The sequence below is a fragment of the Polyodon spathula genome, chromosome 14, assembly GCF_017654505.1.
Source record: "Polyodon spathula isolate WHYD16114869_AA chromosome 14, ASM1765450v1, whole genome shotgun sequence".
Classification (NCBI taxonomy): Eukaryota; Metazoa; Chordata; class Actinopteri; order Acipenseriformes; family Polyodontidae; genus Polyodon; species Polyodon spathula.
The window spans coordinates 25551525-25579190 of record NC_054547.1 but is presented as its reverse complement, the minus strand read 5'-3'; the positions used below and the strand labels follow the sequence as shown (position 1 = coordinate 25579190).

The window sequence follows — 27666 nt, the reverse complement described above, 5'->3', positions numbered from 1 at the left end:
CTGGATATTGGCGGGAACTGGAACACGCTGTCATACATGTCAATCCAGAGCATCCCAAACATGTCTGGTGAGTATGCAGGCCATGGAAAAACAGGGACATTTTCAGCTTCCAAGAATTGTGTACAGATCCTTGCGACATGGGGCCATGCATTATCATGCTGAAAAATGACGTGATGGTGGTGGATGAATGGCACGACAATGGGCCTCAGAATCTCGTCACAGTATCTCAATTCAAATTGCATTCAAATTGCCATCGGTAAAAAGCAATTGTGTTCATTATGCCTGCCCATACCATAACCTCACCGCCACCATTCAGAACGCTGACATCAGCAAACCACTAGCCCACATGACGCCATAAAAGCTGTCTGTCATCTTCCTGGTACAGTGGAAACCAGGATTCATCTGTGAAGAGCACACTTCTTCAGCGAGCCAGTGGCCATCGAAGGTGAGCATTTGCCCACTTAAGTCGGTTATGACGCCGAACTGCAGTCAGGTCAAGACCCTGGTGAGGATGATGAGCACGCAGATGAGCTTCCCTGAGACGGTTTCTGACAGTTTGTGCAGAAATTCTTCAGTTGTGCAAACCCACAGTTTCATCAGCTGTCCGAGTGGCTGGTCTCAGACGATCCTTCAGGTGAAGAAGCCGGATGTGGAGGTGACGTGGTTACACGGTTACACGTGGTCTGCGGTTCTGAGGCCGGTTGGACATACTGCCAAATTCTCTAAATTGACGTTGGAGGTGGCTTATTGTAGAGAAATCAACATTCAATTCTCTGGCAACAGCTCTGGTGGACATTCCTGCAGTCAGCATGCTAATTGCACGCTGCCTCAAAACTTGAGACATCTGTAGAATTGTGTTGTGTGACAAAACTGCACATTTTAGAGTGGCTTTTTATTGTCCCCAGCACAAGGTGTACCTGTGTAATTATCATGCTGTTTAATTAGCTTCTTGATATGCCACACCTGTCAGGTGGATGTATTATCTTGGCAAAGGAGAAATGCTCACTAACAGGGATGTAAACAAATGTGTGCACAAAATTTGAGGGAAATAAGCTTTTTGTGCATATGGAAAATGTCTGGGATATTTTATTTCAGCTCATGAAACATGGAACCAACACTTCACATGTTGCAATTAGATTTTTGTTCAGTGTACAATTGTGAAATATAAACCAACTTGACTGAAAAACAGGTATGACATGGTAAAGCACAAAGAAGCCTAAACTATGGAAGAATGTAGTAAAAACAAACCAATGAACAGGACTGTGTAACATTGTTGCTAGAAAAGATATACAGTGGCTCTCAAAAGTATTCACCCCCCTTGGACTTTTCCATATTTTATTGTGTTACAACATGGAATCAAAATGGATTTAATTAGAAGTTTTTATTAACTTTATTATTTATTTATTAGAAATCCAGAATAAAGTTTCAAAAGCACCAATCAGGGGTAGGATATAAGAACATTTCCAAGGCATTGAATATCCCCCAGAGCTCAGTAAAGTCCATTTAAGAAATGGAGAGAATATGGCACAACTGTGAATCTGTCTAGAACAGGCCGTCCTCAAAAACGGAATATCCAGGAGAGAAGGGCACTAGTCAGGGAGGCCACCAAGAGGCCTATGGCAACTCTAAAGGAGTTACAGTCTTCCACGGCTGAGCTGAGAGACACTGCATAAGGCAACAATAGCCCGGGTGCTTCACAAAACTGGCCTTTATGGGAGAGTGGCAAAAAGAAAGCCATTTTTGAAAAAAAACTCGCATCAAATCTCGGCTAGTTTGCCAGAAGGCATGTGGGAGACCCTGAGATCGTGGAAGAAGATTCTATGGTCTGATGAGACCAAAATAGAAGTTTTTGGCCTCAACGCTAAGCGCTATGTTTGGCAGAAGCCTAACACCGTACATCATCCTGAGAACACCATTCCTACTGTGAAGCATGGTGGTGGCAGCATCATGCTATGGGGATGCTTTTCTGCATCAGGGCCTGGAAAGTTTGCAAAGATAGAGGGCAAAATGGATGCAGCAAAGTACAGAGAAATCCTGGAGGAAAACCTGCTGAAGTCTGCAAGAGACCTGGGACTTGGGAGAAGATTCATCTTCCAGCAGGACAATGACCCCCAGAACATATAGCCAAAGCCACATTGCAGTGGCTTAAAAACAAAAAGGTCAATGTCCTGGTGTGGCCCAGTCAAAGCCCGGACCTCAATCCAATTGAGAATATGAGCTTGAGCAATTTTGCAAAGAAGAATGGGCAAAAATTGCAGTGCCCAGATGTGCAAAGCTGGTAGAGACTTATCCAAATAGACTCATGACTGTAATTGCTACCAAAGATGCCTCTACCAAATATTGACTCAAGGGGATGAATACTTATGCAATCAATTATTTTGTTTTGTATTTGTAATTCATTTAGAACAATTTGTAGATTTTATTTTTCATTTTGACATTATGGACTTTTTTTGTGTTGATCAGTGGAAAAAATTCCTAATTAAATCCTTTTTCATTCCATGTTGTAACACAATAAAATGTGGAAAAGTCCAAGGGGGGTGAATACTTTATCAGAAGAGGTCAAAGGATATACACCCCCCCCCCCCAAACTCATAATCATGTGTGTGCTTTGTATCTTTACATTTGTGATACAAGTACCTAAATCAATCTAATTACAAACCCATCATATGACTAGGTGAGTGGGAGGTTTGAAAGGATGGGGGGCTCCTTTCAAAGCAAAACCCAAGAATGGCCTTGCAAATAATGGAGGATGATCCTTAACAGTGCTGCTGGATAATTTACTGGATTGTGTTATGCACGATCTCAGGGGCCTGTAGGCATTCACAACTCCTACACCACAAACTCAGACGGTACAAAGATGCCATCTGTACAAGACCCCGCCTGCAGAATGTTTTCAGACTCTTGTGAATAGGGCTCTCTCAGGGAGAAAGAAACACTCTGAATTAGACTTTCTAATTAATGTCAAGGAAGGTCATGGATTCCCAGGGCAACTGGCTTCAGAGCATAATGTGACAAGACATTGTTATCCTTGAGCGATGTTTTTCAAGCGCCTTGTTCACAACCAATTGCAGCCTGAAACTGGTTTAAAACCTAAAGTTAACTCTGCAGTGTAATTTGAACATAATTCCTAGGTATCTGCTTATAACATTCCTTGACAAAGCTGTTTGTGTAATCTTTGTTTACCCACTCCCTCTCATTCCCTCCCTCCTTCTCTCCCTCCTTGAAACTTGTTTGACACTCCGTCACTCAATGAGACAGTCATGCAACAGGGTAGAGATCACGCAGACTGCAAGCTAGTGTCTTAACCACAGCATGTTGCACGTTGCACATTGCAGGTGTGGATAGGATAGAACAGGATAGGATAGGATAGGATAGGATAGGATAGGATAGGATAGGATAGGATAGGACGTTTAACCTCATGGTCATAATTCATACTTGCAGGGCCTCACTCAAAACTGTTCAGTACACTCTTTTCCCTGTAACCCATTACTGAATGAGTCATGGCACCATTGCAACAGGCACACCACAAGCGAGCGTCTTAACCACTATGCCAGGCTCGTCTGCAGGTGTGGTTAAAGTCATCACACCAACATGTGTCGCATACACACCAATCGAGAATTCTAAATTATACTTCTAAATTTAACATGTTGTAAATCCAAAATGGTGATTTGCCAGAATACCATTTTTCAGTAAGCACCCACAGAGCGGATGTGTATGGCATGTAACTTTAACACAGCTGCAAGTTGATTGTTGAGAGAGACAGCTGTAAATAGACGTGTATGTGGTTAGATGCTGTACATGTGTGAATGACCACAAACATCAACATGGACGGACATTATTTTGTTTTGACTGAAAGGCATCCTGACATTTGTTTATAGCAAACAAAAAAACCATTGTCAGGGAACGTAGGAAGTTAATTTTGAATTAGAAAGTATACAGTATCGATAAAGAAATTGAATAACATGACATTCAAATCAAAATGCTAATTCGAGAAGTTCTTAACTCACAGTTCTGAACCACATTTAAAATTAGCACTCTAAAACTTCTTGGGTTTCAGCAGCTGAATGAAGAAACATTTTAAATAATTATGTGATTTACATACAGTCCATGTTGCCCTAACTCTATTTCCCAAAAATGTGAACTATTAGTAACATGAACTAGTAAACTGCCATGACCTACATGCACAGTGTGTACATGTAAAAAGGTTAGTCTGATATAGTGTGTATACGTTAACAAGCAACTGCATATTGAATAAGTGCTTCAAAAGATATACTGTATTTCAAAATGTAAGTGAGCAGTTGCTGTATTTAGATCACTCAATTAAATGTCCAGAATACTGGATGCAATGCAACCTAGGGAGGTTCACACCCAAACTACGTGCCAAAATTGAAGTTTCAGTGGATGGTACCAGAAAAGTAAAATAAATAAATAAATAATAATATGCAGTATTGCACTACAGCAGGGGTCTCCAACCCGAGGTCTGGAGAATCCCTATCCAGCAGGTTTTATAGATGTCTTTATATGTGGCTAAAGATCTGTGGCTAAATATCTGGAATACCTGTTATTCTTGACTAATTAAGCCAATAAAGTAAATGAGAGATTGGTTGAAATGAAAACCAGCAGCCACAGTAATTCTCCAGGACCAGGGTTGGAGACCCCTGCACTACAGCATATTGTTTATGTCTTACATCAGACCTCAGGTAACATTAACAGACACCCTCTGCTGGTTGGGAAACAGAACTGCTTTTGTTAAAATATAAAATATGTCTAATAAGAAGTAACTACTGAGGATTCAACAAGCCTCGCTGAGCTTTGCTGAGATGTTTGCTTGATAATTTGTATGCACAGATACAGCTTTCCTAACAATCTGAAATCATGAAGCACTTGGGAAATACCAATTACTAGTCATTTATGACCAACCATCTGGTCACTGACACACCAGGAGAGATAGCAAATATTGAGACCTCTTATCAAAAGCACTTTGATATGATGTATGTAGTACCATCCTTTATCAGGGTTAACAAGGTTTTTTTTTTACAATGTTTTATCATACTTCTCAGTGATTTACATTGGTATTGCTTGCCTGGGCTTTACTATGATTTCACTATGCTTTTTTACTTTACATTACAACCAGTGCAATACCACATTTTGAGCTCCACAAAAAAAAAGAAAAAACACCATGCAGAGTATGCAGAGTCTTAGTATATCATGACACTATAGAAGTTATGCCCAGCACATGCTAAATAGTTGCCAAACATGTGTTGTGACAAGTAAAATGTACATAACAAATTACCGCACAGTTAGACACAATATCACATCAATAGCAGTACAAGAAAAAAATATTTTGTTCATTCCAGTGGCAGAGCGGCAAAGCTTCAGAGGAAGCCTGCAGCTGAACCTACCCTTAAGTAATGTGCACAATTGTTTAAGCCAACATGGTCTATTTTCTGAAGCAGTACAGTTGAGTACACAGAAGGGTATGCTAGTATGATGGTTGTTAGGATTGTTAAGTCAACGCTGCTTTTGCTACTATATGCCACAGTAAACCACAGTAAACCCACAGACCGGGACACCAAGTTACCACCACAGAGTATTGCACTCCTGGCTGCAGTGAGAGAGGAAGCAATTCACTCACCCGGGTAGGAGATCCGTCGCCTCCAGCCCAGGCAGTCCAGGCCAATGGGAGTGCTCTGGGAGAAACTGTGAGCCTTCAGGGGGAGAGGAGGAAAGGGTACCGATGTAGTGAGGGACAGTCTCGCCCTGGCCTGGGAAAAGGGAAGAGTTTCAAATCACAAGTCCATAGTCTTTCATATACAGTTCACGTTTCTAATGATACACTGGCTGTTGACAGCTGAAGTAAATTACTTTATTTTATTTAGTGTAGATTATATACACTGTCGTCCATGAACCATGGATACAGTCAGCATGGATACAGATAATATCAGACACACATTTTATACAGATATCCATTGATAGCGTATCCTTTCTTGAGTTGTAAGTCAAAACCAAGGCTGGAAAGTAAAGGATGGCTGTTATCGCAGTGATCTTTACCTTAGCTGTTGTTATCTTCCAATATGTCTTTTTATTTAAGAATGATCTTTGCTGGAGCACTGTGCTTGTTGAAACATAGCTAGGCAACATGGCTTTAATATTGGAGAAAGAAATGAAGAAGATTGAAGCTCAGATTTGACTGTATAAATGACACTAGTGATTTTCATGTAGAATTGTTAATTAGAACATGGCCTTTTTTATCTTTGTTCTCCATCAAGGACATCTTCAAATATCAGCTCAATGTTAGACCATTTTATTTCCCCCCATTGAACCCACAGGTTGCCCAGCCAAGTTTCAAGCACAAAGCTAAAGAAAAAATCTAAACAAATGATACTTTTATACAAAGGCCATACTGTCAACCATAAAGTGATATAGTACAGTAGAGTGCTACTTGTGGTTTTAGTCCTCATGAAAAAAAGAGGGACAAAGACACTGGCTAGAGTCAGACATTGGTCATGCTTTGATAGGTTGTTTTGTGGCATTCGGTAGATCAAGAGCTGTATAAACTATGTTATCCATTGTAATCACTGGTCACAACAAAAGTAAAAGTGTCATTTTACCAGGTGAAAAGAAAAACAAAACAAGAAATGAACAGGCAGAAACAGGCACACACAAAAAAGGTAGAGATCTGTGAGGACATTCCGTGTCTACAAATGTGTTCCTTATAGAAACATCACACTGGTGAGCATTCAACATAGGGCCTGGACCCTGTTTCTTATGAGACTCCCCCAGCATACACAACATGAAGGAATACACAGTTCTTATGGCAGCAGTTTTACGGTAGAGTGAAAGCAGGAGGTGAACGGGCTGAGTAGGAGCAAAGAAAGAGAAAGATCTCATAGAAGCAACAGCAGGAGAAGTAGACTGAGATGCAGAGGAGCCGTCTTACTTTCCACAGGTCGTCCGACAGCTCCACTCCTTGCCTGCTGAAGCTGACTGGCATCTCCCTTGCCAGCTTCCGTTTGCGCCGCTTCTCTTCTACAATCCACAGATCATCCGAGCTGCATCGCTTCACCAGCTCTTTCATCTTCTCGCGGGGACTCTCAGAGGCCCTCGGGAGGGGGAGGGTCCAGCTGCCCAGGTCTGAGAAGGGGTGGCGGGGGGGCGAGGTCGGGGAGGGGTACTTCTTTCGTGGGGTGAGCGACTGATCGGGTGTTTGGACTGGTGATTTGATAATGTCCTGCATAAGCATTGTGTGGAGATTGTAATGATAAAGAAATTACTGACCAGATCAGCGCTGATACGGCTGTTAAATATGCAGTAACATCATTTTCAGTTAACTTCATAACACATCTGTCTCAGTTTAGATTTGTACACCATGGTTTTAATGTTTTAGTGACGAGCATACCGTTGTTGTCTTAATTTTAAATATTAGTTTAAAGTATACTGGGTTTCCTCTATCCTCCAACTGCAATCATGTATGTGTTAATTATTTTGCAGATACACAAGTAAATGTATGTGCTTAATCAATTAGGTAACACTTTAGGTAAAAAAAAATAAAATATTCAGAATTATACAATATCCAAATGCTGCTCTCCCACTATTTTCTTTGGAGCTCAGCTGTTTACCACACTAATGAATGACACCTGTTCTAAAACTAATGATTACTTTTGAAATTATTCAAATCGATACTCAGAAAGTGAATTCTTTCAATGGACTACATGATTATTTCAGACAAGCAATTTAATAAACAAATAGCGAAAAAGAGGAAATGCCTTTAGTGACTCAGGAGTTCCATTATTACCTGGTAACATTCCTTCAAGGATCCATTAAAACATTTATATTAAGTGTTATTATTTTCCCACTGAACACTTATTTTTCTCAGTCTTTGATTTGTGTTTGCTCACAAAGTCTGTCAAGCTCTACATTTGAACCAGGTTCTGTTTGAGATGGCACTGTGATAAAAAATGTAATTGTAAATTAATATTGCGGCGGGCACTGCCTCCAATTCATTCTTTTCTTGTATCAGCTTGTAAATCAGTTTCATGCAGCACTGTGGGAAGTTATAATAGTCACTAGATGGAGCTGCACACTTGGTTTTAAACTTCCTCTTAATTTAAAGAAGCAGTGAGCTATGCATTTTCTAAAATATATTGTAGAAGATTGTCAATGTATAGGCTTATGTGAGAAAATATCATCTCTCTTACTGTTCCCTGTAAAATGTAGTCAGTATAACAACAAACGTTTGAAAAATGGTAAGCACTTACTAAACAGAGCTTGTCATTGTATAACCTACTACTGCTGCAGTACTAATAGAAGCATGTCTATTCAGAAGCAGGTTTTAAAAGTGGAGGAAGCTTGTGTCCCTACAGCGAAGCAAATGCACTGGATCGTAAACAAAGTCTGTTTTCTGATTGTATACACATGAGGCTACAACTGAACATGGCTGTCGGACGCTGCACATTTAAGAGCTCATTTAAAGCTAAAATCTTTCTTTGAGGATATTTTAAAATCACAGCACAGCGGGGAAAAGCTAGTCTAGTCTGTTAGCTCACATGTTAAAAATATATATTTGTCTCAAACATGAAGTAAGTTATTTTTATAAATAGTAAAATTAAATGACTAACTGATTGTTGAGTGTTTAGAAGGAAGTGAACTGCAGGCACACCCTGCAGAGAGAGAAACCCTGTCTGATTCAAAGCAGTGAGTAAGTTAGCTACTAGGAAAATAGATTAGGAGATATGGGACAGCTATTTATATTCTATGACAGTTTGGCATGAACAATAAAAGCTTATTGAGTGTTTTGTTTTTCAGTGTGGTTATATGATAAAAGAGCTATATGACACAGCAATGCTATTTTTGAAGATAAGTAGTATTGGTGAAAAACACTTGTTAGAGGTCTGTATATTTGAACTAGCATGTGGATTGATGAACTACAGATAGAGTTTAGTCCCTGAATTAAGGCTTTTAAACCCAAAAACAAATCACCATTATGAACCTGAAAGGAAACCTGTCACATATAGAACCAAAGATGTACGTCATAACCGAATTTGCTTTGCCTATGAGCACACATACTGTTGAGTCCTTAAACTAATATTCCACATTGTTTGTTCTTTGTTTTGTAACATTGGCAGTTTTATTTTGCTTTCACAACAAATGTGGTTCTTTGCATCACCTGATTCATATTTTCTTAGTACAATTAATTTTCATTTGCATTAAACAGGGATATATATTACCTAATGAAGGAGCATTTTCAACTGGCATTTTAAAACACTTGTCTTACCCAATTCTATCTCAACCCCAAAGAGAAATTTTTGCAAAACAGCACCCTCTCTTGACAAAGAAGAAGTGGCACAATCAAAGCCTTCTTACAAACTGAGCAGTGACTCTATACGTGTTTCAGCTAGAATAGCTTGCAGCAAAGGACTTGTTCTCAGTACGACGCATGACTCCCCACACGCCTTGCACACCTGAGATTCAGTCTGTCCTGTGCACAGTTAGACATTGGTACAGGTCTGAGATATCCCAGTTATCGTAATAACGTATTGTTCTTTTTGTTTATAATTACTTTGTATATAATTTTGTGTCTCAGTCATCACATCAAGCAGGTACAGAATCTTCTCTCAGTTCAGCTGGTACAGCAGAGTGTATCCATTAACTCCACATAAAACAAACACTGTATTTTTTACATGCACTGGTTGATGGTTTCATACTAATGGGATGTGATGAGGAAACATGCTTGAGAGTTGTATTGGTAGTTTAAACTTCTCTAGGAAGTGATGACTAAAAGAAAAAAATGTACAAAGTGATTCTACACAACTGTAATACATTTTAGACCTGTACCAAGTCTAATGTGCCATGTGAATCCTGGATATACTGCTTTAATAAATGGTGATATTGTAATTACATTACAGACATCAAAGCACACCTTTTTGTTGGTTTGACTATAACTGGTGTTGACTGATCTCAAGCACTATGTGCACGCTTCCCTTCGCGTTCAGTTTAATGTGTGGACAGATGTACAAAGGTTTCCTAAAAGAACCAGATATCCCTTGTTAAATAGTGGTGCCACCCAAACATCAGCCCCTCCAGTGCTCCACACAGACACCACTACTGTGTTTAAAGCGTTAAAAACCCATTCACTATGACTCGGTTGAAGCCAGATTATCCTACAGCACTGCAATAAATTCATTTCCTGTGCAACAGCACCTATAAAAAATGTACCCTGGTAAATTAGCTGTCTACCATGCTTGTCCGGTGTCTGCATTATGCTTTACCCTTTACTGTAATTTTCCATGGTTAATGATCATTTTTTTTTGTTTTACTATACTATGCTTTTACTATGGCACACTTCAGTAAACTTCTATAGTTAAATGTATCGTGTTGACGCAAGATAGGCTTCATCCGATTGAAAATAATGTCTACAATACTGAACTTGTCATATTGTTGTTTTGATACTGCGATGAAAGGACATGGGCTATTATTACAAACAGTGTTGTAACACTTTTTGGATTATAACAAAGAAAATGTAAAAATAGATTGCATCTTACCTCATCTTTATGTATATTAAAGGCTGAAGAAGAGATGATAAGGCTTGTTTGTGACTGGCTGCTACTACCACTGTCCTCCTTCTGGTAGTCAGTGTCCAGTGAATGGACAGACAGGAGTTGTGCTGCTCTGGGCTTCAACGTCTTTGGCCTTTCTGGGGGATCTGTGAGCCCTTCTAAACTGACCCCATTGCCAAGAGAGGTCAAAGAGGCTGCACTGGCCCTGCAAGGGTAGCGGAAACTCCGCCTGCTCGTGCCAGGGTGTGGGCTCTGTGGTTTGGGGCTCATGGGTCTCAGCGGAACATCCATTCCCTCTGAAGGCGTGGGGTTGCTGGACCAAGATGGCGTTAGTTGGTTAGCTTGTGCTTGCTGACTGCAGGGGCTAATTGGCATTAATGGGCTGACATCTTCCAGGTGAGAAACATCCAAGTCGTTCTTTGAGGATTCCAATTTTTGTAAACTAGGATTAGAGCAAACAATGGTTAGTCCGTTGGGTGGTCCTTTCCTCTTTTTGCCATCTGTTGATTTGCTTCCTTCCAGAGGGTTTCCTGGGATTTCAACTGAGCTAGCTTGTTCGGTGCAGTCACTGGACTTGGAGGCCCTCTTCACATCTGGAGAGGCCCTGCCTTCCTTCGTGTCCCCGGATATGCTTATGGCATACTCGCTGTGGATTTGCTGGTGAGACCTTGTGCTTTGAGCTGCTGAGGATGACATGCCACGTTTCAGTAACTCAGCTTCCTTAGCTTTCTTGAACTTCCTCCAGGATATCTGTTTGGACTTGGTCTCTTCACTGTCCAGTTTGGAACCATGCTCCTTGTTTTCTTTTTCCATGGACTTGGACTCAAAGAAGCTTGATAAGGACTTGTGGGCCAGAGCAAACCTCATGCGTAGATTGAGGCTGTCTGTGCTTTTGCTCCTCTTGTAGCCCACGTTCTCTCCAGTTTGAGACTTTTTGGCCTCGTGGTCCCCATTCCTGCTGATAGTTTCACCATCAACAGTTCTTGAACTCTGATTATACAGTTTTCTAACATGCTTTGTCCACGGAGTGGAGGCGTGGAAGCCATAGTCATCCATTTCAATCCTGCCACTAAAAAAAGCCTTACTCATATTCTGATTGAGTGTGCTGCTATTCTCAAAGACCCCCTCTTCATCAGAATTATCTGCGATAAGCTCTTCACCACTAGGAGTGTGCTGAAGATTATCTGACCCATAGGATACATGTGCCCTGTATAAAGGATAATGGATTTTATAAGGGGGTACACCATCCTTGGTCATGTTATCGTGTCCTTTTTCCCCACTGCTGTCCTCCACCTGGGGTGCTCTGGTACTGTCCTTGGAAGGGTTTTCACATTTTTCTTTGTTGTCTTGGGATGCTTTTTTTTTCCTCCTAAAAGAGGGCATTTTGGAGAAAACTGATTTTGAGGTCTTGCCAGTCGTGCTACTCTTGGACGTCTGTTTCTGCACAGCTTTGTGGAGGCTGTTGTTGCTGCCAAGGAATGTATAGAAATTGTCATCCATTTCTTCGCTGTTGGTACTAACTCCATCAGCGTCCTGCAATACCATTGTGGGACAGAGTTGGCTTTTACTGGCCATGTAACCATTGAGGACGGGGGTCATTTCCCCACTGCTTTCATGTTCGCTTGTAACAATGCTTTGCTGTTGCTCCTTAACTGTATCTGGTAGCTTACTGGCCAGATCAGAGTTGTTAATTTGAGTCAGTCCTGATGCTTTTGTTTCTTCTTTTCTTTCAGTCGTTGACCTATCACTTGAAGCTTTGCCGGTAAACAGATTCTCATCAGCAATTATCCTACTTTGTAGGAGTTCTGTACCTATACTAACTTCTTGATCAGTCTCCTGACGGCTGATTAAACTGTATTCATCCTTCAGTTGTATTTCATCTCGGAAACTTACCAACCCCAAGTTATAATTTGTATCTGGTTCTAAGCTCCCCTCTTCAGGAATTTCATGGGCAGACAGGCTCGATTCAGAACACAGTTGAGTTGTTTCACTGCTTTGTTCTGGTAATCTGCACGATGTAGCTTTTATATCTTCCTTTGCATCAAAACATAGACCACTGACTGCTGCTTCTCTTAAAAGATTTTTACTGTTTTCCTCCTCTTCTCCCGTCTGTAATAAAATCTCTCTTACCTCCGACAGTCTTGCCGAGGAGCTCTGTCCTGTATCAACAGGATTCTCTGGAACAATCGTCTTTCTTTGGACAAGGAATTTGCTACTTGCACTGTGGTCAGACTTCTTAAAACCCACTTCTGGACTGGCTTTAATTGTGTTACCGTTTGCCACAACTACTGTGTCACCTGCACTGTCAGAAGACTTTCTGTTAGTCTGTGAGTCGGTATGACCCTCAGAACCAGTGCTATTGTTTTCAATCCCTGTATTCAATGTACAATCTCTAGCATCCTGGGTCACTACACTTGCATTTGTGTGACACACACTGCTGACCACAATCTCCTTCTGAGAGGTCTTGAATTCATTTGTGACAGAAGTTTCAATCTGGGGAGCAGTTTTAATACAAGCGTGATCAGATTCTAGATCATCATCACTTGTCCCTGAAACCAACTCATCACTGCTCCAATTTGGTTCATAGCCTGGGTTGCTTGGGGTGTCCTCTACATCAGCAATGCTTGGCTCGAATTTTGAACAACTGGGAGAACTCACTTCTTTTTCCTGATTATTAATAATTGCAATATAATTTAGATCTGCTTGTAAATGGCAATGGTTTTCTCTAAGATTATCCTTAAAGTGAATTCTAACTGCTTCTTCTGACAAAGAATCCAGTGGCTCTTCAGTTAATTGAGAAGCATAATCTGTCTGCCCACTACAAATTCCAACTAATACCTGGTCTACCTCTGTTCTTATAGGGTGGTCAACATTGTATGTTTCTAAGCTTGAGTCTGTATTATTATTATTGTCTGATTGCGGTTCGGAGGGGGTGGTGTTATTCTCAAAATAAGTTTCCTCAGAAACACTATTAAACTGTGCACTTGTGCTCACTGTTATTTGTATTGTCTTAAGTGGAATTTCACTTAAGCCTGAGTTATTGCCTTTTAAACTTTCTCTCTGAAAAAGGTCAGTTTCAGTGCCCGCATCACATTCTTGCAAATGATTAGATTCCACAGCTGTTTTAGTCGTTACTTGAAATACTCCAGATTTTCTCTCTGAAGTATGGTCCAGGCTTTGATCAAAATTTACCTCCAAATCAGTCTGAATTACATTTGAGTTGGCTACAGGGCAGGGTTCATTTAGTTCTGCTGAATTTGTTGAAATGGTTGTTGTCACATCTAGTGGGCTCTCCAATGTCTCTGAGCTAGTCTCGAGCCCTGTGCTACTCCCTTCAGAAAGTATTTCTTGTAGGACACAAAAACTTTCAGATTCAGAAGATGAACCATTTAACTGTACACTCAGTTCAGGTAGACCAGATTTAGGCAAATCTGCAAGTCTCTGATTGTCTGCACAAATGTTCTCACAGTTTGTATCAAAAGATTCTATACAATGCTGTTCTGCAGTACCATCAACAAAAGATTGTTCCTCCACCCGTGAATTTGAATCTGAACCATCACCTTCTGGCTTTGATTGAGTCTCTAAACAAATTTGACTGCCCTCTGTTCCAGGTGCATCCTGGCTCAGTTCAGGCTCCACCTGACTCAAAGATTCTAGTAGCTCATCAACAATTTTGCGTATCTCTGAACTTGTCTCAGAATCCAAAGGTCTTTCTTCTGTATACTCTATAAAATTATCAAACTGGTGTTCTGCTTCATCTTGTGCTGCAGGGGATTCAATTGTCCCTAAAAGTGTAGCAGGACTACTTAGATCGGCAGCAGATCCTGCTGCAGGCTCTGGCTCATCAGGAACTACGTTATGTTCAGCTGATGCTGGATTTGTTTCAGGATGAAGTCCATTTAATTCTAACTTCTTATTTGTAAAGTTCAGTACCTGACTTGCTTCAGTAACACCCTGACCGGAGATGGTGTCTACGAAGATGGAAATTCCAGCTTCCTTCAGAGGTGTTTCTGTATTAAAAATAACAAGTGATTGTTCTGTTTGTGCCACAGAAGTAGCACCAGTCACTTCTGGTTCTGACAGAAGAGGATTTTCATCTTGCCTTACGCATGCTGATTCTAAATCTTGCTCCACAGAAACCAGTTCTGAGTCAGATTTAGAATCTGTTTCATTTAGGTGCTGAAGAACAGGAATAACATCACAAGCCTTTTGATGTGTATTAGATGAACCTTTGGCTGAACCCAAGCCGATGTCATTCAGTTCGGATTCAGTTTCCAGTTGGCAGTCTGTTCTGTTCTCATCAGCCCTGGACTCTGTTCCTGCAGCGTCTTCACAGCTATCTGGGCTTACGTCAGAAAGAGTGTCACTGTCACATGACCGTGTGTCAAAATACTCCTCTGTTGCTTCGCATGTAGGTTCATTAGCAGTATCACTTGATTCCTTTGTTTGCAGTGTTTCCTCTGGGTTAGGGTCCGAACCTCGATCTTCTATGAAATCAATTTCACTTGCAGGGTCTTCTGTTTCTGTGGCCTGAGAAAATATAAGAAAAAACACTTAAGTCAACATAAAGCAGAACAACAGAGAATGTAATTTCCTTTTATTCTACTGCATAAGCCTATAGCATTACAGAAAAAAAGTGATCTCTCCAAAAAAACCCAGTAATAAATTACATAAAGAAGGCATACTTTTGAGTCTTTACTTTTGAGTAAATTTGTTAATGGGTGTTTAATGTCATCTATAGTTCCCTAATATTTATTTTTTACATTATACCTGTTCAACAACGTAATATGGTGAGTGTTCTGTAAGACACTATGACACGCCTTATGTGCCACACCTCCTTTCTTTCTAGCAAAAAAATATTCTGACAAGAATATTCTGTGGGGAAGGCAGCTGGGGAGGCATATCAGTGTAGCACATACTTCAGTGCTAAAAGGATTACCCTTCTCACTTCCCCATAATCAACAGTAATCTTTTCTATTTTTTTAACAAATTTGGACTCGCCAATTGTTTTTTATCCCATTTTCTCCCCAGTTTGAAATGCCCAATTTTAAGACTGATTCACCACAGCAACCCCCGTGCTGACATGGGAGAGACGAAGACAAACACATGCATCCTCCAAAAAGTGTGTTGTTAGACGTCCACTTCTTTTCACTTTGCAGGTCTGCCATGCAGCCACCTCAGAGCTACAGCGTCTGAGGACCACACAGCTCTGGGCTGCTTGCAGACTGGCCCACAGTGTCTGCACTGAAAAGATTTTGGCATACGCTGTATATAGTATTTGAAGATGCTGATAACAAATAAGTTCCAATATGTATCATACCAAATACATGTGTGCAGTTTTTTCAGTGTACCATGTCTTTGCCATGCTTTCCCCTTGCATTTACTATAGATAATCATCCTGTACCATAAGTTCTTATGATTTACCATGCATTACTGCACTTGGTTTTTACCACAGTACATATTTCGAATCAGGATCTGACTGTAAACTCTACATCTCTGGAAAAGATCTCCCTGGAAAGAACTTTAAAACTAACATGTTGTTTTCTTCTAGGCCATGTCACATCATAAAAAAAAAAAATGAAAAAGAATGAGACGCTCTTTTGTGTGGAAAGTACAGACTTCCATCTGTCACTCACTTTGACCTTGCTGTGAGAAACTTTGCAGTCAGCCATGCCTCAGTGTCAGACTTATAAACACTGCCACCCTGTATAGCACAGATTGACACTGTATAATAATAAACAATGATATACTGTACTCTCGCCAGACATCACTATCAGTTTCAATAAAACCCTCACAGTGCAAAAGATAAACTAGACTTCCTAACTGTATGGCAATATTATAAAATACATATCAACATCTCCACATATGAAAAGATTTTTCAACATTGTGTAATTAAAGGTATGTTATTTGCAGGTTGAGCAATTTAGCGTCTGCATATATAAGATACAGTAAAAATTGTTTTGTTCTTCTGTATTGTTGGTGCACTATGGCTTCTTGGTCTGTTTGTTTAACTTTGTTTCAGTATTACTGTCATGGGCCAACACTGACAGATGTGAGCACTGGCAGGAACCCCAGAAATCTTACTATTGGATTGAAGACTGATGCCTGATGCTGAATGAAGATAGAACAATAAGGAACATGTCATGAATTAGCAGCATGCTTCAATTACATACCAATACACTGTAGATTAAGAGAAACTAAAACAGCTTTTTAAGCATTTTAAGCATTTTAAGAAGCTCTTCACATGTCATTATCGGAGCAAGGTAGCATTTATTGAAACGCCCCTTAAGCATAACAATGAGCATTTCTGTGATAATGAGCATCAAATTAATTCACAAGGCAACTCCTACATAGTTTCAGTAATAGACTTGGAGTTTGGCGTTTGATCAATGCAGTCTGACAATTCTGAGCTACAGCATATGATATTGGCCATTGCAGTGAGACCAATTGTTATTGAGTTTTATGATAAAATTGTTTAATTTATTTCTAGAGATTTGAGCCTCTATAACCTGGTGAAATAAGCCTGGATTTGCTTTGACCATTCGTTTTTGGGCCCAAACCGAATTAACTAACTATCTGACAGAAATACTGTAACAAAAATGCTGCCCCCATTCCTGGAGACAAAGACACAAACTTACAATACCGGCCAACTCTCCCTCCCCTCACACACCATTTCCCTTCAACAAGCTAATTGTTACCGGCTACCCTAGATGAATGGTGATGTCAGATAGAAGGAGGTTCTAGGTGGTTTTTATTAGATTACTGAAGGTATTAGGTAACCAGCTAATGTGTAAATAAAAACTTAAAACACCTTGAACCATGATCAAGCATACTCTACCAATACCCACCCTAAATCTGGTGCTACTGTTTAAATGTAAGACCATTTCGGGTTAGTAGGTTAACAAGAACTGAAAACTGGGCAAAGAAAACATATTCACTACCCACCATCCTGTTTGGAATCAAATTTGACATTATAACAAAAAAACAAAAATATGATGAAGCTCATTTACGGTTCTCTATAACAGTTTTAGCATAACATTTGTTCAGTGACTTTCATAACAGCGTTATTTTGTACTTTTTAAAGCAGCTGCTTTGCATTACTTCAAATATATTCCCAGCCCTTTCTAGACATTTCCTTCACCTCTGAATTCCGATTTGTAAGTTCTCACATTTCCCCCTGGATCGCACTTACCACGAATGACCCCAGTAAATTCATAAGACCCTACAATCTCAGATCTACTCAACACTCAATGAATAGAATTACCCAGCTGAGCACGGCTCCCATCGTCTCTCGCCCTCTGCTCTTGTGCAGTGCAGTTTCTCAGGATTCAGAGGTACGCTGCCAAGATCTGTTGTGCTTTTTTTTTTTCCTTTTGTTTAGTTTTTTACTGCCCAGTTTCCTCAGAGCCTGACCTTGATATATGAGAGTTCTGGATTCCAATGACGTCTTCCATAATCAGGTCTTCGATATCTGCTTAAACTTGTCCAAACAACAAGTTCCAACAGCTCGACTTAATTGTGTGCGCATAAATTTTACTAAGCCACGGACACCCTTAACTGACAACAAACACAGGTATGCGTTCTAGTTTCTTGTCGGATGTCAAGGGTCACAGAAAACCACAGACAAGCTTACAGCTGTAGTGTCCAACACAATTCTAAAAACAGTTTCCGAATGCTGCCACCTTAAAAACCGCTTGATATAACTGTCATATGTGTAGTTATTTCCTGTACGACGGTATCAGTACAACAGCAATGCCATGTGGGAAAAGGTTCATTTCTGTTTGTTTCATGAGCTAAAAATAATGGGTCTTTTCTGCAGGTATAATATCAAGCGTGACTGTTTGGATCTCAAAGTGATAAAGAGGCAAGAAGGATTCAAAACAAAGTGTGTGTGTGGGGGTGTGGGGGGGTGGGGGGGTGGTGGGCAATTCAGTTTCCCGCATTGAGAATTAGTGGAATGTAAACAAGCCGGGCAGTCTTCACATGCGGATAGAGAGCACAGAAGGTTAAACTGTCGAAGAATGTAACAGATAGACACCAAGGAATTAACAAGCTCCTTTGGGATTTCTGATAATGGTACAAAGACAGGAATATGGCAGCTCATTTGACTACTAGAGCCAGGCCTCAATAAACACCTATTTTGGATTGTAAATCCTTACATTACACTGGGAATAGGAATGCTTGCTGGCTTGTTGAAGAGCACTGAACCTCTCTGTAAACAGAATAGCAGTTGACTTGAAATTGACTGTGATGTGAGCGGAGGACTCATATTTACATACAGAGGGCTTCCTGAGACAGCAGTGCCTGTCTGGGTGGGCTACAGAAGCAGCACTGTAGGAGCAAAAAATACCTTGTGCAAAACAAAAAGAGCAGAATAAAAACACTGATGCTGTTAAACTATTAATCACCATAAAAAGCTAAAGAGAATCTACTGTCTGTGCACTACCGTATGTGTGACAAAAGAAATGGCTTTACTATTGTTATAGTGGATCACCAGCCAAATGGAGATGAAAAGGTAGCTACAGTATAATATGTAGGTACAGCAATTTATGAAGCTCTTTTATCATATGCATTTCTGAAAGCAGCAGAGTCCTTCTTTTGGCTATTGATATTAAGACAGAGCTTAACCCTGTTTTTTTGTTGTTGTTTTTTTTTTTAATTCAGATTTGCAACCTAATCTGAATATTCTGTGAAAACCTGAATGATGTCATAATTAGCTTGGATCTCATAGCAGACTGACTGGACTGGGCAGCTCAATGGTGCACTGAATCATAAATTGAAGAAGCAATCCCAGCATTTAGCAGATACACTCCCCAGCACTTAGCAGATTATCCCAGCATTTAACAGATACACAATGCATGCTTTCATTCACATTTATTCTGATTCATTATTGGGTATGTCCACTTACCAAAACTGACTAATGAATAACAAAGGTTGCCTTCCCGAATCTTAACATAACCACGGCATTCTGCTGTTCAATAAACATCCACAATTATGCAATTATAGTTTATTTAACAATACACAAGACTGTATTATGATACTCCTGAAACAATACACTACAAATATGGACACAATAGTGCATCCCAATATTTTGTTCCAAAACCAATCAGACTGATTCTAGACAAAACATGTAAAACAAATAAAACACATACTTTTCTTCCTGCTAAAGATTTACATTTGACAATTATTGTTTTTATAATTTAGATTGCATAGCCATTTTTACCGTACATAAAAGCCAGTTGTCCCTTTAAAGGAGCCTTTCACCTGTATCCACTACCATCGACCTTGCTTGGTGCCAATCTGTGGCAACTAGAAAACTGATGTACAACTGTTGCATAGGGCACTGCATTGCAACTCTGACAGCTATGTGATGCTCTTACACAATGCTCAACAGATGTCATTCCTAACAGTGGTGGGAGTGTAAGAGTTAATAACTCAGAATTGTTTAGGTCAGAGATCAGAGTTGCCAAAAGTCAGTGATAGATTACAACTGATGTAGAGACCTTTGAGTCAGTTCTGTAGCTTCAGTATATATCATGTGACACAGTTTGCTTATATCCTGTTTTGCCACTTTAAAATAACTTTCAATAGCTCAGGCATTTAGGACTGTACTGTTAGAATATGTCATCAAGATATATCTGCATAATGAAGAGACACGTTGCATAGTAGCATCACAAGTAGGTGAAACATCTTCTTGTGCTTTACCAAAAGTTTCAATTAGGTCAGTCCAGAACAGGCTTTGTTTTCTCTATCAACCAGGGCCTTATCAGTCCAAGTGTACTTACTGAAGAGCCAGCATGGCTTTAGAGGTTCACAATAATGACGGAACTGTATGTATCACCATGGGCTAATTGCAATGGCGCTATAAACAATCTCCTTCTAATCTCTCTCTTAGTAGCAGCCTGACCTTGTCATCTGTGCTCTTCAGAAGGAACAACCTTGTTTTTTTTTGTTTTTTTTCCAAGAACATCTTTTCTTTTTGGATAATAAACACTTTTACAGCACAGACTAAACTAGCTTTACATATACCAGTAACACAGGACTGCCTGAAAAATACAGCCCGAAATAGATACTATATTCTATGCTATTCACTCAGAAATTCCACCAAGCTCTCAGTAAAGATTCAGGGGGAACTGCAATCCCACGTGCAACACACAAGCCGTGTCTGCTGCCTTTCTGTGGTTTTCTGACAAACAAGGGGAGAAGAACCTGAGAGGAGGTTAAGAAAGCCACACTTGGTACACTTTTATAAGGGTAGGCGTCCAGTTCAAACGTTCTATCAAATATTTAATTCTACAGCATAATGTGATTTATTTATCCTTCTTTCACAAAAATGGTGCTTCAAAATGTGTTTTAAAAACGAGCGAGAAACCACTATACTATAATGACTCTGAAGCCCACTTAAAGTTTAAATTACTAATATTCTAACATTACTAGTATGTTTTCAGCTCAACAAAACACAAAAGTAAACAGCTTTGATTAAAAGTGTGTACTCACAGTATCTTGAAATCTGCTAGAATTAATCAAATACAAAGATGAGTACTTCTTACTTTGCAATAACAAGCCCCGGGATATTCTTGCCAATATGCAGCCATGACCTTCCACGCCAAGGTTAATCTGGTCACCATGTTTGCGGTGATACTAGCCAAAGACATGTATGGTGAGGTACTGTATCTGGGAGCAGTAAAGATGGCAATGATGTTGGACAAACCAACAAAATAATAATAATTTGCCAGCACCTACCAACTCCACTGTGCAACGGAAAAAGGATCCATGTAAAAAATTGGAAACCAACTTAAGCCTGTCTTTAATAAATGTATTCCCACAGTTGGAACCATGAAAATATGTCAGAATAAAACCAGCGACGTGTGATAAAATAGAATAGAGCCCCTTTAACGAGATACGGAACAAGTAAGCAATGACACGACAGGGTGTTTGTTGTGCTACAATAACCGCACGGCCTTGTGCCTTACTATGCCCCTGGAAGTGTGGTTATTCCAGCACACCCAACATATTGGAGTGTCTTACTGAGCTTATTAAATGGGTTCATAGTTTTTAGAAATAAAGATGTAGACACATTTTTATTTAAAAATGAATATAGGTTTATTTATTTTTTATATACAGTAGGTATATTACTACGTTATGAAAAATAGTTCCAATAAATGTAATAGTTCCAATGAATTTAATAGCTAAACAAAGTATTTAATAACAAATTAAATAAATTATCATGTCTCATGAAGTTGACTTTACCAGGGAATGTGAAGTTTTCTAAATTAAATGGCTGGTTACACAGTTGGACAGATTGTGCTGTAGATGGCACTGTTTTGTGGGTAGGGTATGGGGTGCCATGTGTAAAAAAAGCATTTTAACATTTAACTTAAATCTTGTATTTTTTTCCTCAGATTGTATTTTTTTCCTCAGATTTATAAATGTTAATATAAATAAATAATATATATATATATATATATATATATATATATATATATATATATATATATATATATATATATATAATATATATACATTCAAATGTGTACATTCAGATATAATTTATAAATCTAATTAGAAGATTTAACATTTAGTTAAATATTTTACTAAATCTTAAATCTCTTAACAAGATTTAACTTTTAGCTAAGTATTTAACTTGCCAGCTAAATCCGTAATTTGTATGCAAATGAGCTCTGCCTGCTTTGTGACTTGATTGGCTCTTGTAATGCTTTAACTTGCATATTTCCAGATTAGCATTACAATACCCAACAAAATTTTATTATTATTTAGTTTTTATTGGGGAAAAAATGGTGGACAATTCAAAATTATTTTTTAAAACATTCTTAAACGCTCAGCGCAATAATATCTGTTTGTGAAATGTCTTAGTTGCTGGGACTTGTTTTTACCTGTTGGTTGTACTTTAATAATTCAATGACTTGGAATGCTTATCAGCCAATCAGGATGCAGAAATCTCCCAACCCATGTGGTTTTATTATCAACCACTGTATGTGGTCTCAGTAAATCAGTCAGTAGCTCTTCTATCTGTAGATAAGACACAAGCCAGGTTTCAAAGCCATGTCTGCGTGTATACCCTGATCATTCCATCATTTCTTATTTAACCTTAGTTGTGTTTGAGCAGCTGTTTCGATCAGATTGACTCTTATTGTTGGTAATTACCTTGAGTGAATGAAGCACAGAGGAAAAGGGTGACTGGGTTAATATCTTTACCAAGGTAATAAAACCAAGCTTCTTGAAACGCTATGGTGCTTGATATCTTTTATTTCTAATCTTTCAATCTTGACAGGATCACACATCCGTATCTGCAGGTTCTTCTAATAATGCGCACTATTTCACTCCAGACTGTAAACCAAGGATATGAGAGAAGAAAAGATATAAAGCAATCCCTCTATACTGTATGCAGGACCAATCTTTTCTCTCCACTTAGTTTCAGTGCCCCACTATGAAATTCAAATTTACAAAAAATGTATTCATTGCAATATTTGTTATTCTTACACAGTTTAGCATACACAAAATGGCACTACACCATTATATACATATAAAAACTGTAGAAAATGCCAGTTTGAGCAGGTTCAATTCAGCACAACTGCCAGTTGCACATTTTAAAGCAGTATCAAAGGCCAAGGATTAGAAGGGCATGGAGACAGAACCATTCCCTCACCTTCAAAGAACAAGTGATGGGGTGCTGAAACTGCACAAGCTACTCCTAAGTGGTCAAAGTATGGTGCGTATCTGACCCCCCCCCCCCCCCCCCCCCCCCCACACACACACACACACCACCACACACCACCACCACCCTTAGAATAAAATGAAAGCCATTCCTCTGGACCACAGAAGCCATGCTTTATTTTCATGTCTTTATAAGCCCAAACTATAATTTTATTTTGTAAGATCCATGTTGGCAGTTTTTGATTATTTAAAATCTGTTCTACATGTGCCTGCTGAATAACCAAAGCAGAAAGTGGTTTAAAAACCCTCTCTTTTTGACACACGCTATTAAAACACTAGATAAGGTTCCAAAGACCATTATGCAAAAATCTAACATGAACCTTGTAATGTCAAGTCAGGGCATGGCTAACACCTGCAAGTATTTGAGGACTTCATACTGCCTTGTGTATTTCTTCCTATTAGATTGCGCTTCATCAGATAATGGTGAGCTACCTGAGTGCATTTGAAAGGTGTGTTATGCTTCACGGTAACTCGAAGCACACTGCTGATGTTATCTATATAGTAGACTGGCCTGTGTCTCCATGTAGCTCTGTCGTTATTTCAATGCATGTTGGTATTTCAATGCCATTTTTGTGCTTTTGTGAACAGATCCTGTACCGCACATTCAGAACAAAAATATTGACAGCATTTTATGCAGGAACACTCCCTTTAATACAACGACTATCCCACAACCCCCTTCTCACTCTTGCAATGCACTTTCTTTGTGGTATTTATGGTATGATAAATAAAACAGTACAGAATTTTTTTTACATAAATAAAGGTGACTATATTTACATTTACACCAGTATGTATGGGGGCTGTTTTGAACTTGAAAGTAAAGCCCAATTTCAGAGCACAACACAACTAATCAAATGGTGAAATAGCCAATATGAGGGACATGTACTGCTATTACTGTACTGTCTTCAGCTAGGGCTAAGCTGTTCAGTCCTGTAGGGCAGCACTGCACGCAAAACAACACTGCAGTGTGACAGAAAGGGTCCTTAAACCTGTGAGGTCGCTTGAACTGTGATCAAAACACACAATTCATCTTATTTAGTGCCTTCATTAATTCAGCCATCATCAAAACCACAGATTTTCTCATTGTTTTCACTGTGACTATGTACCGATCCAATGCTTTCCAATGGTCAATTTTACTATATGGTACATACTGCTGTTTTCACATCTGCATGGGCTCTGAAAGTTTCTTATAACTTTTACCTTATTTTTTGAGTGCTTTAAAGTTCTGGTTGAATTCTGGTTGCCTGTGGCATAGATTATCCCTAAACAAGAGTTGAATTCAGAGGAGAGGTGTCAAATATTTTTTAGAATGTTTAGCAACGTGATAGGATCAGTCTGTGCTAGAGAAAGGTTCTCTAAGGCTCCTAGTAAAGACTTAGAGAGAAGAGAAACACAACACCTAGACTTGATATAGTGTGATTTCACATTTAGGTTTGTTTTTATATTTAATCAGTGACTCAAGGAGCATTGTAATTGCAAAGCATCAAAAAATGTGGGCAACACAGTAATTAAGACTTAACAACCCTGTCTAACGAGTACAATATGCTTTTAGCATTGTTTAGTGGACAAGTGCCTATAATTTATTTTAGGAATGCTTGGCAGAGCACAGCTGAAATTCAAATTAATTATCTCATAATTTCACTTACACACATACACCCAGAAACCAGAAGTGTCCATAAGCATTGTGGCAAAGTGCCCCGCCCCTGGACTATATTTGTGTGGTATGTTACGTGCAGTGTGTCAATGTTGGTATATAGTCATTGGTACACGGGATATAAATGAGTCTGTGTAACAGGAGTATTTAAAATGTATATTTGTATTTAGGCACGAGGATTGCACAGCACTTCACATGCAGGTAAAATGTAGTAATATGTGAGCACGAGGGATTGCACTTTTTTAATTCACGTGCAATTGTACCGAGACTCGAATGATTGATTAGCAATCGAGTCTCGGTACAGCTGCATGAAAGCAGAATGTTTTCACTCACTCAGGGTTGTGTGTTTGGTGAGTGGAGAATGGGATTTGAAAAGGAGGTAACAAAGATAATAAGAATAGTTAGATAGTTCAAATATTAGCTCATCATGTTTGTCTCTTTATTTTGGCAAAAGTGTCATGTCCTCTGTTTTGTGTGTCTTACAACCTTTTATTTTCTGTCTGTTTCATTAAATGCTGAACAAAACCAATCACTCAGCTTCACCAAACTCCACCTCTCTGTTGTTTATTTGTTGGTTCCTGGTTCTGGTCAGACGTCACCCACTACAGCCGTCTTCATGACAACATAAACATCTTTTTTAAGCTGGCAGGAAAAAAAAAAGCAAGCCCCAGCACCTCCGCCCCCCCTCCAGTCCCCCTCTATGTACTTGCAAAATAAGTGATACTCAATGAAATGTTGAAAAATGTAATTATCCATTCAGTATTAAATATTAAAAACAAAGGTTGTCAACAAATTCAATGTACATTGGTGTGACGATGAATTTGCAAGGAAATCCAGGCATTTTTGGAGACAACAACACTTCATTTTTGGTGTTAGGAAGTCAACAGTCCTTTGGAGGACCCCCTGCATGTGCAACAAGGTAATGTAGTCTCAGAAATATCTTTTAAATCACCATCTATACCTCCCTGTGTGACATGGACATTTTGTATGTCCTTCGGTGCGACACATAGAAAAAAATAAATATGTGCATATACCTGTTTAAACACTAGTTTCTTTTGAAATGTTTATTTAATTATAGTTTTAAATTTTTTTAAGTAGTGCTTTATATGTGGTAAGTTAGAAAATAAACCCCTTTATGTTTAACCGTTCATTTAAATACAGTGTTGCGGCTGTGCAGATATTTAATATGATGTGCTTGAATATCTGATAGTTTGTCTTTCATTTTAATATTGATGGTGTTTAAAATGTACTACCGGTTGTAGGTATGATCTGATTTCCATTACATGAGAATAGATTTTGAACTTCATGCTGATTTGAACTCTACTCTCTCCAAGATAAGCACCAACTAAGACGTAGCTTTGCAGTAAACTAATGTGATCCATCTGCATCTCCATCCATTTGCGTTGTTTTCCATCTGATGATGTAGATATCCTTCTGTCTGGTGTTGATTGCTGAAGTGTAATGCTGGCTCCAGTGATCAGCTCATTTTGCCTCCCCAGCGCATCAGCACACACAACAGCTGCGATGCTTGCTCCGGGTATCAACCCAGTTCGGTCTCCCCAGCACATCAGCATGACAACCGTCTGGATTGAGCTAAGTAGGGTACATCTCTGGGGTCTTCAAGTGGGCACCTTCCATCCTCTGTGTTTCATTGACTAGCCCATGACACCTCTAAATGGCTCAACAGTGATTCTAGCATCCCAGCATCACCCCCCTTCATCCCCCACTCAGCTCAACCCAGCTTACTTACCTGTACATCAGTGTTGCTTTCTTTCTATTGTGCTTGAGATCCCCATCCAAAATATTTCCGTCTCAACCACAGCCAGTTGCTGCTCCTTTCTGCTGCTTCAGATAAGTTCTTCACTGTGCGACACAACTCTTGGCCACTGAACCCGACGTCTCTGAGAAACCGGGTTGTAGAGTGTGCCACAAATCCTCAACAACCCACCTCCACTGGGTAAACTCGGACTCTCCATCCTCGCTGTTCCACTTCAGGAGCTAGTTGAGCATACCGAAGTTTCTTCCTCTCATACGCCTCATCTACAGCATCTTCCCATGGCACTGTTAACTCTACCAGATGAACAAGGCGTGCTGATTCAGAAAACAAGACAATGTCTGGTCAAAGGTTAGTGGTGGCAATCTCAAGTGGAAAAATAAGCCATTGGCCAACATCTGCCAGCAAATTCCAGTCTCTAGCAGCTTCCAGTTGTCCTGAGTGAGGCTTGATTTTAATACCTTTTCTTGGTGGTTGTTCTCCTGGACAGAGGAATATTGTCTTTTGTGTGTAATGCTTTGATGGAACTGGTGGCAACTTATTGGTCAGGTTAAGCTTGTCTTCCAATTCTAAGGCCAAACATCGCAGCAACTGGTCATGGCGCCAAGTAAACCACCCTTGGCTAAGACCCACTTTACATCCTGTCAAAATGTGCCTTAATGTTGCAGGTAATGAACACAAAGGACATGAGGAATCCTCACCCACCCAGAGGTTTAGGTTCTGTGGTGATGGGAGAACATCATATGCTGATCTGATGAGGAAACTGATCCTGCTCTGTTCCATTGTCCATAGGTCTTGCCAGCCGATCTTGCATTGTTTCACACTCTCCCATCTCATGCATTCTCCCTGCTTGGTCTGGGAAACGGCCTTTACGCACCTGATCCTCTCCTCCTGCTTTTTCACCTCACTGACTACCAGCTTCCTCCGTTGAGCCGGGGTTGCCTTGTGCC

At 39.7% G+C, this 27666-nt stretch overlaps 1 protein-coding gene across 5 annotated transcripts in view; it reads right to left on the bottom strand.

The window, feature by feature from the left end:
* Positions 1-27666, bottom strand: part of LOC121327429 (rho guanine nucleotide exchange factor 4-like) — a 195385-nt gene that overhangs the window by 59091 nt on the left and 108628 nt on the right. For all 5 annotated transcript variants that reach the window (XM_041271494.1, XM_041271493.1, XM_041271498.1 and 2 more), the window contains exons 2-4: positions 10542-15086; positions 6941-7231; positions 5636-5765 (exon numbers count right to left, since the gene is read on the bottom strand). In XM_041271494.1, the coding sequence (XP_041127428.1) occupies positions 5636-5765; positions 6941-7231; positions 10542-15086 (4966 nt within the window). The remainder of the gene's footprint in view (positions 1-5635; positions 5766-6940; positions 7232-10541; positions 15087-27666) is intronic.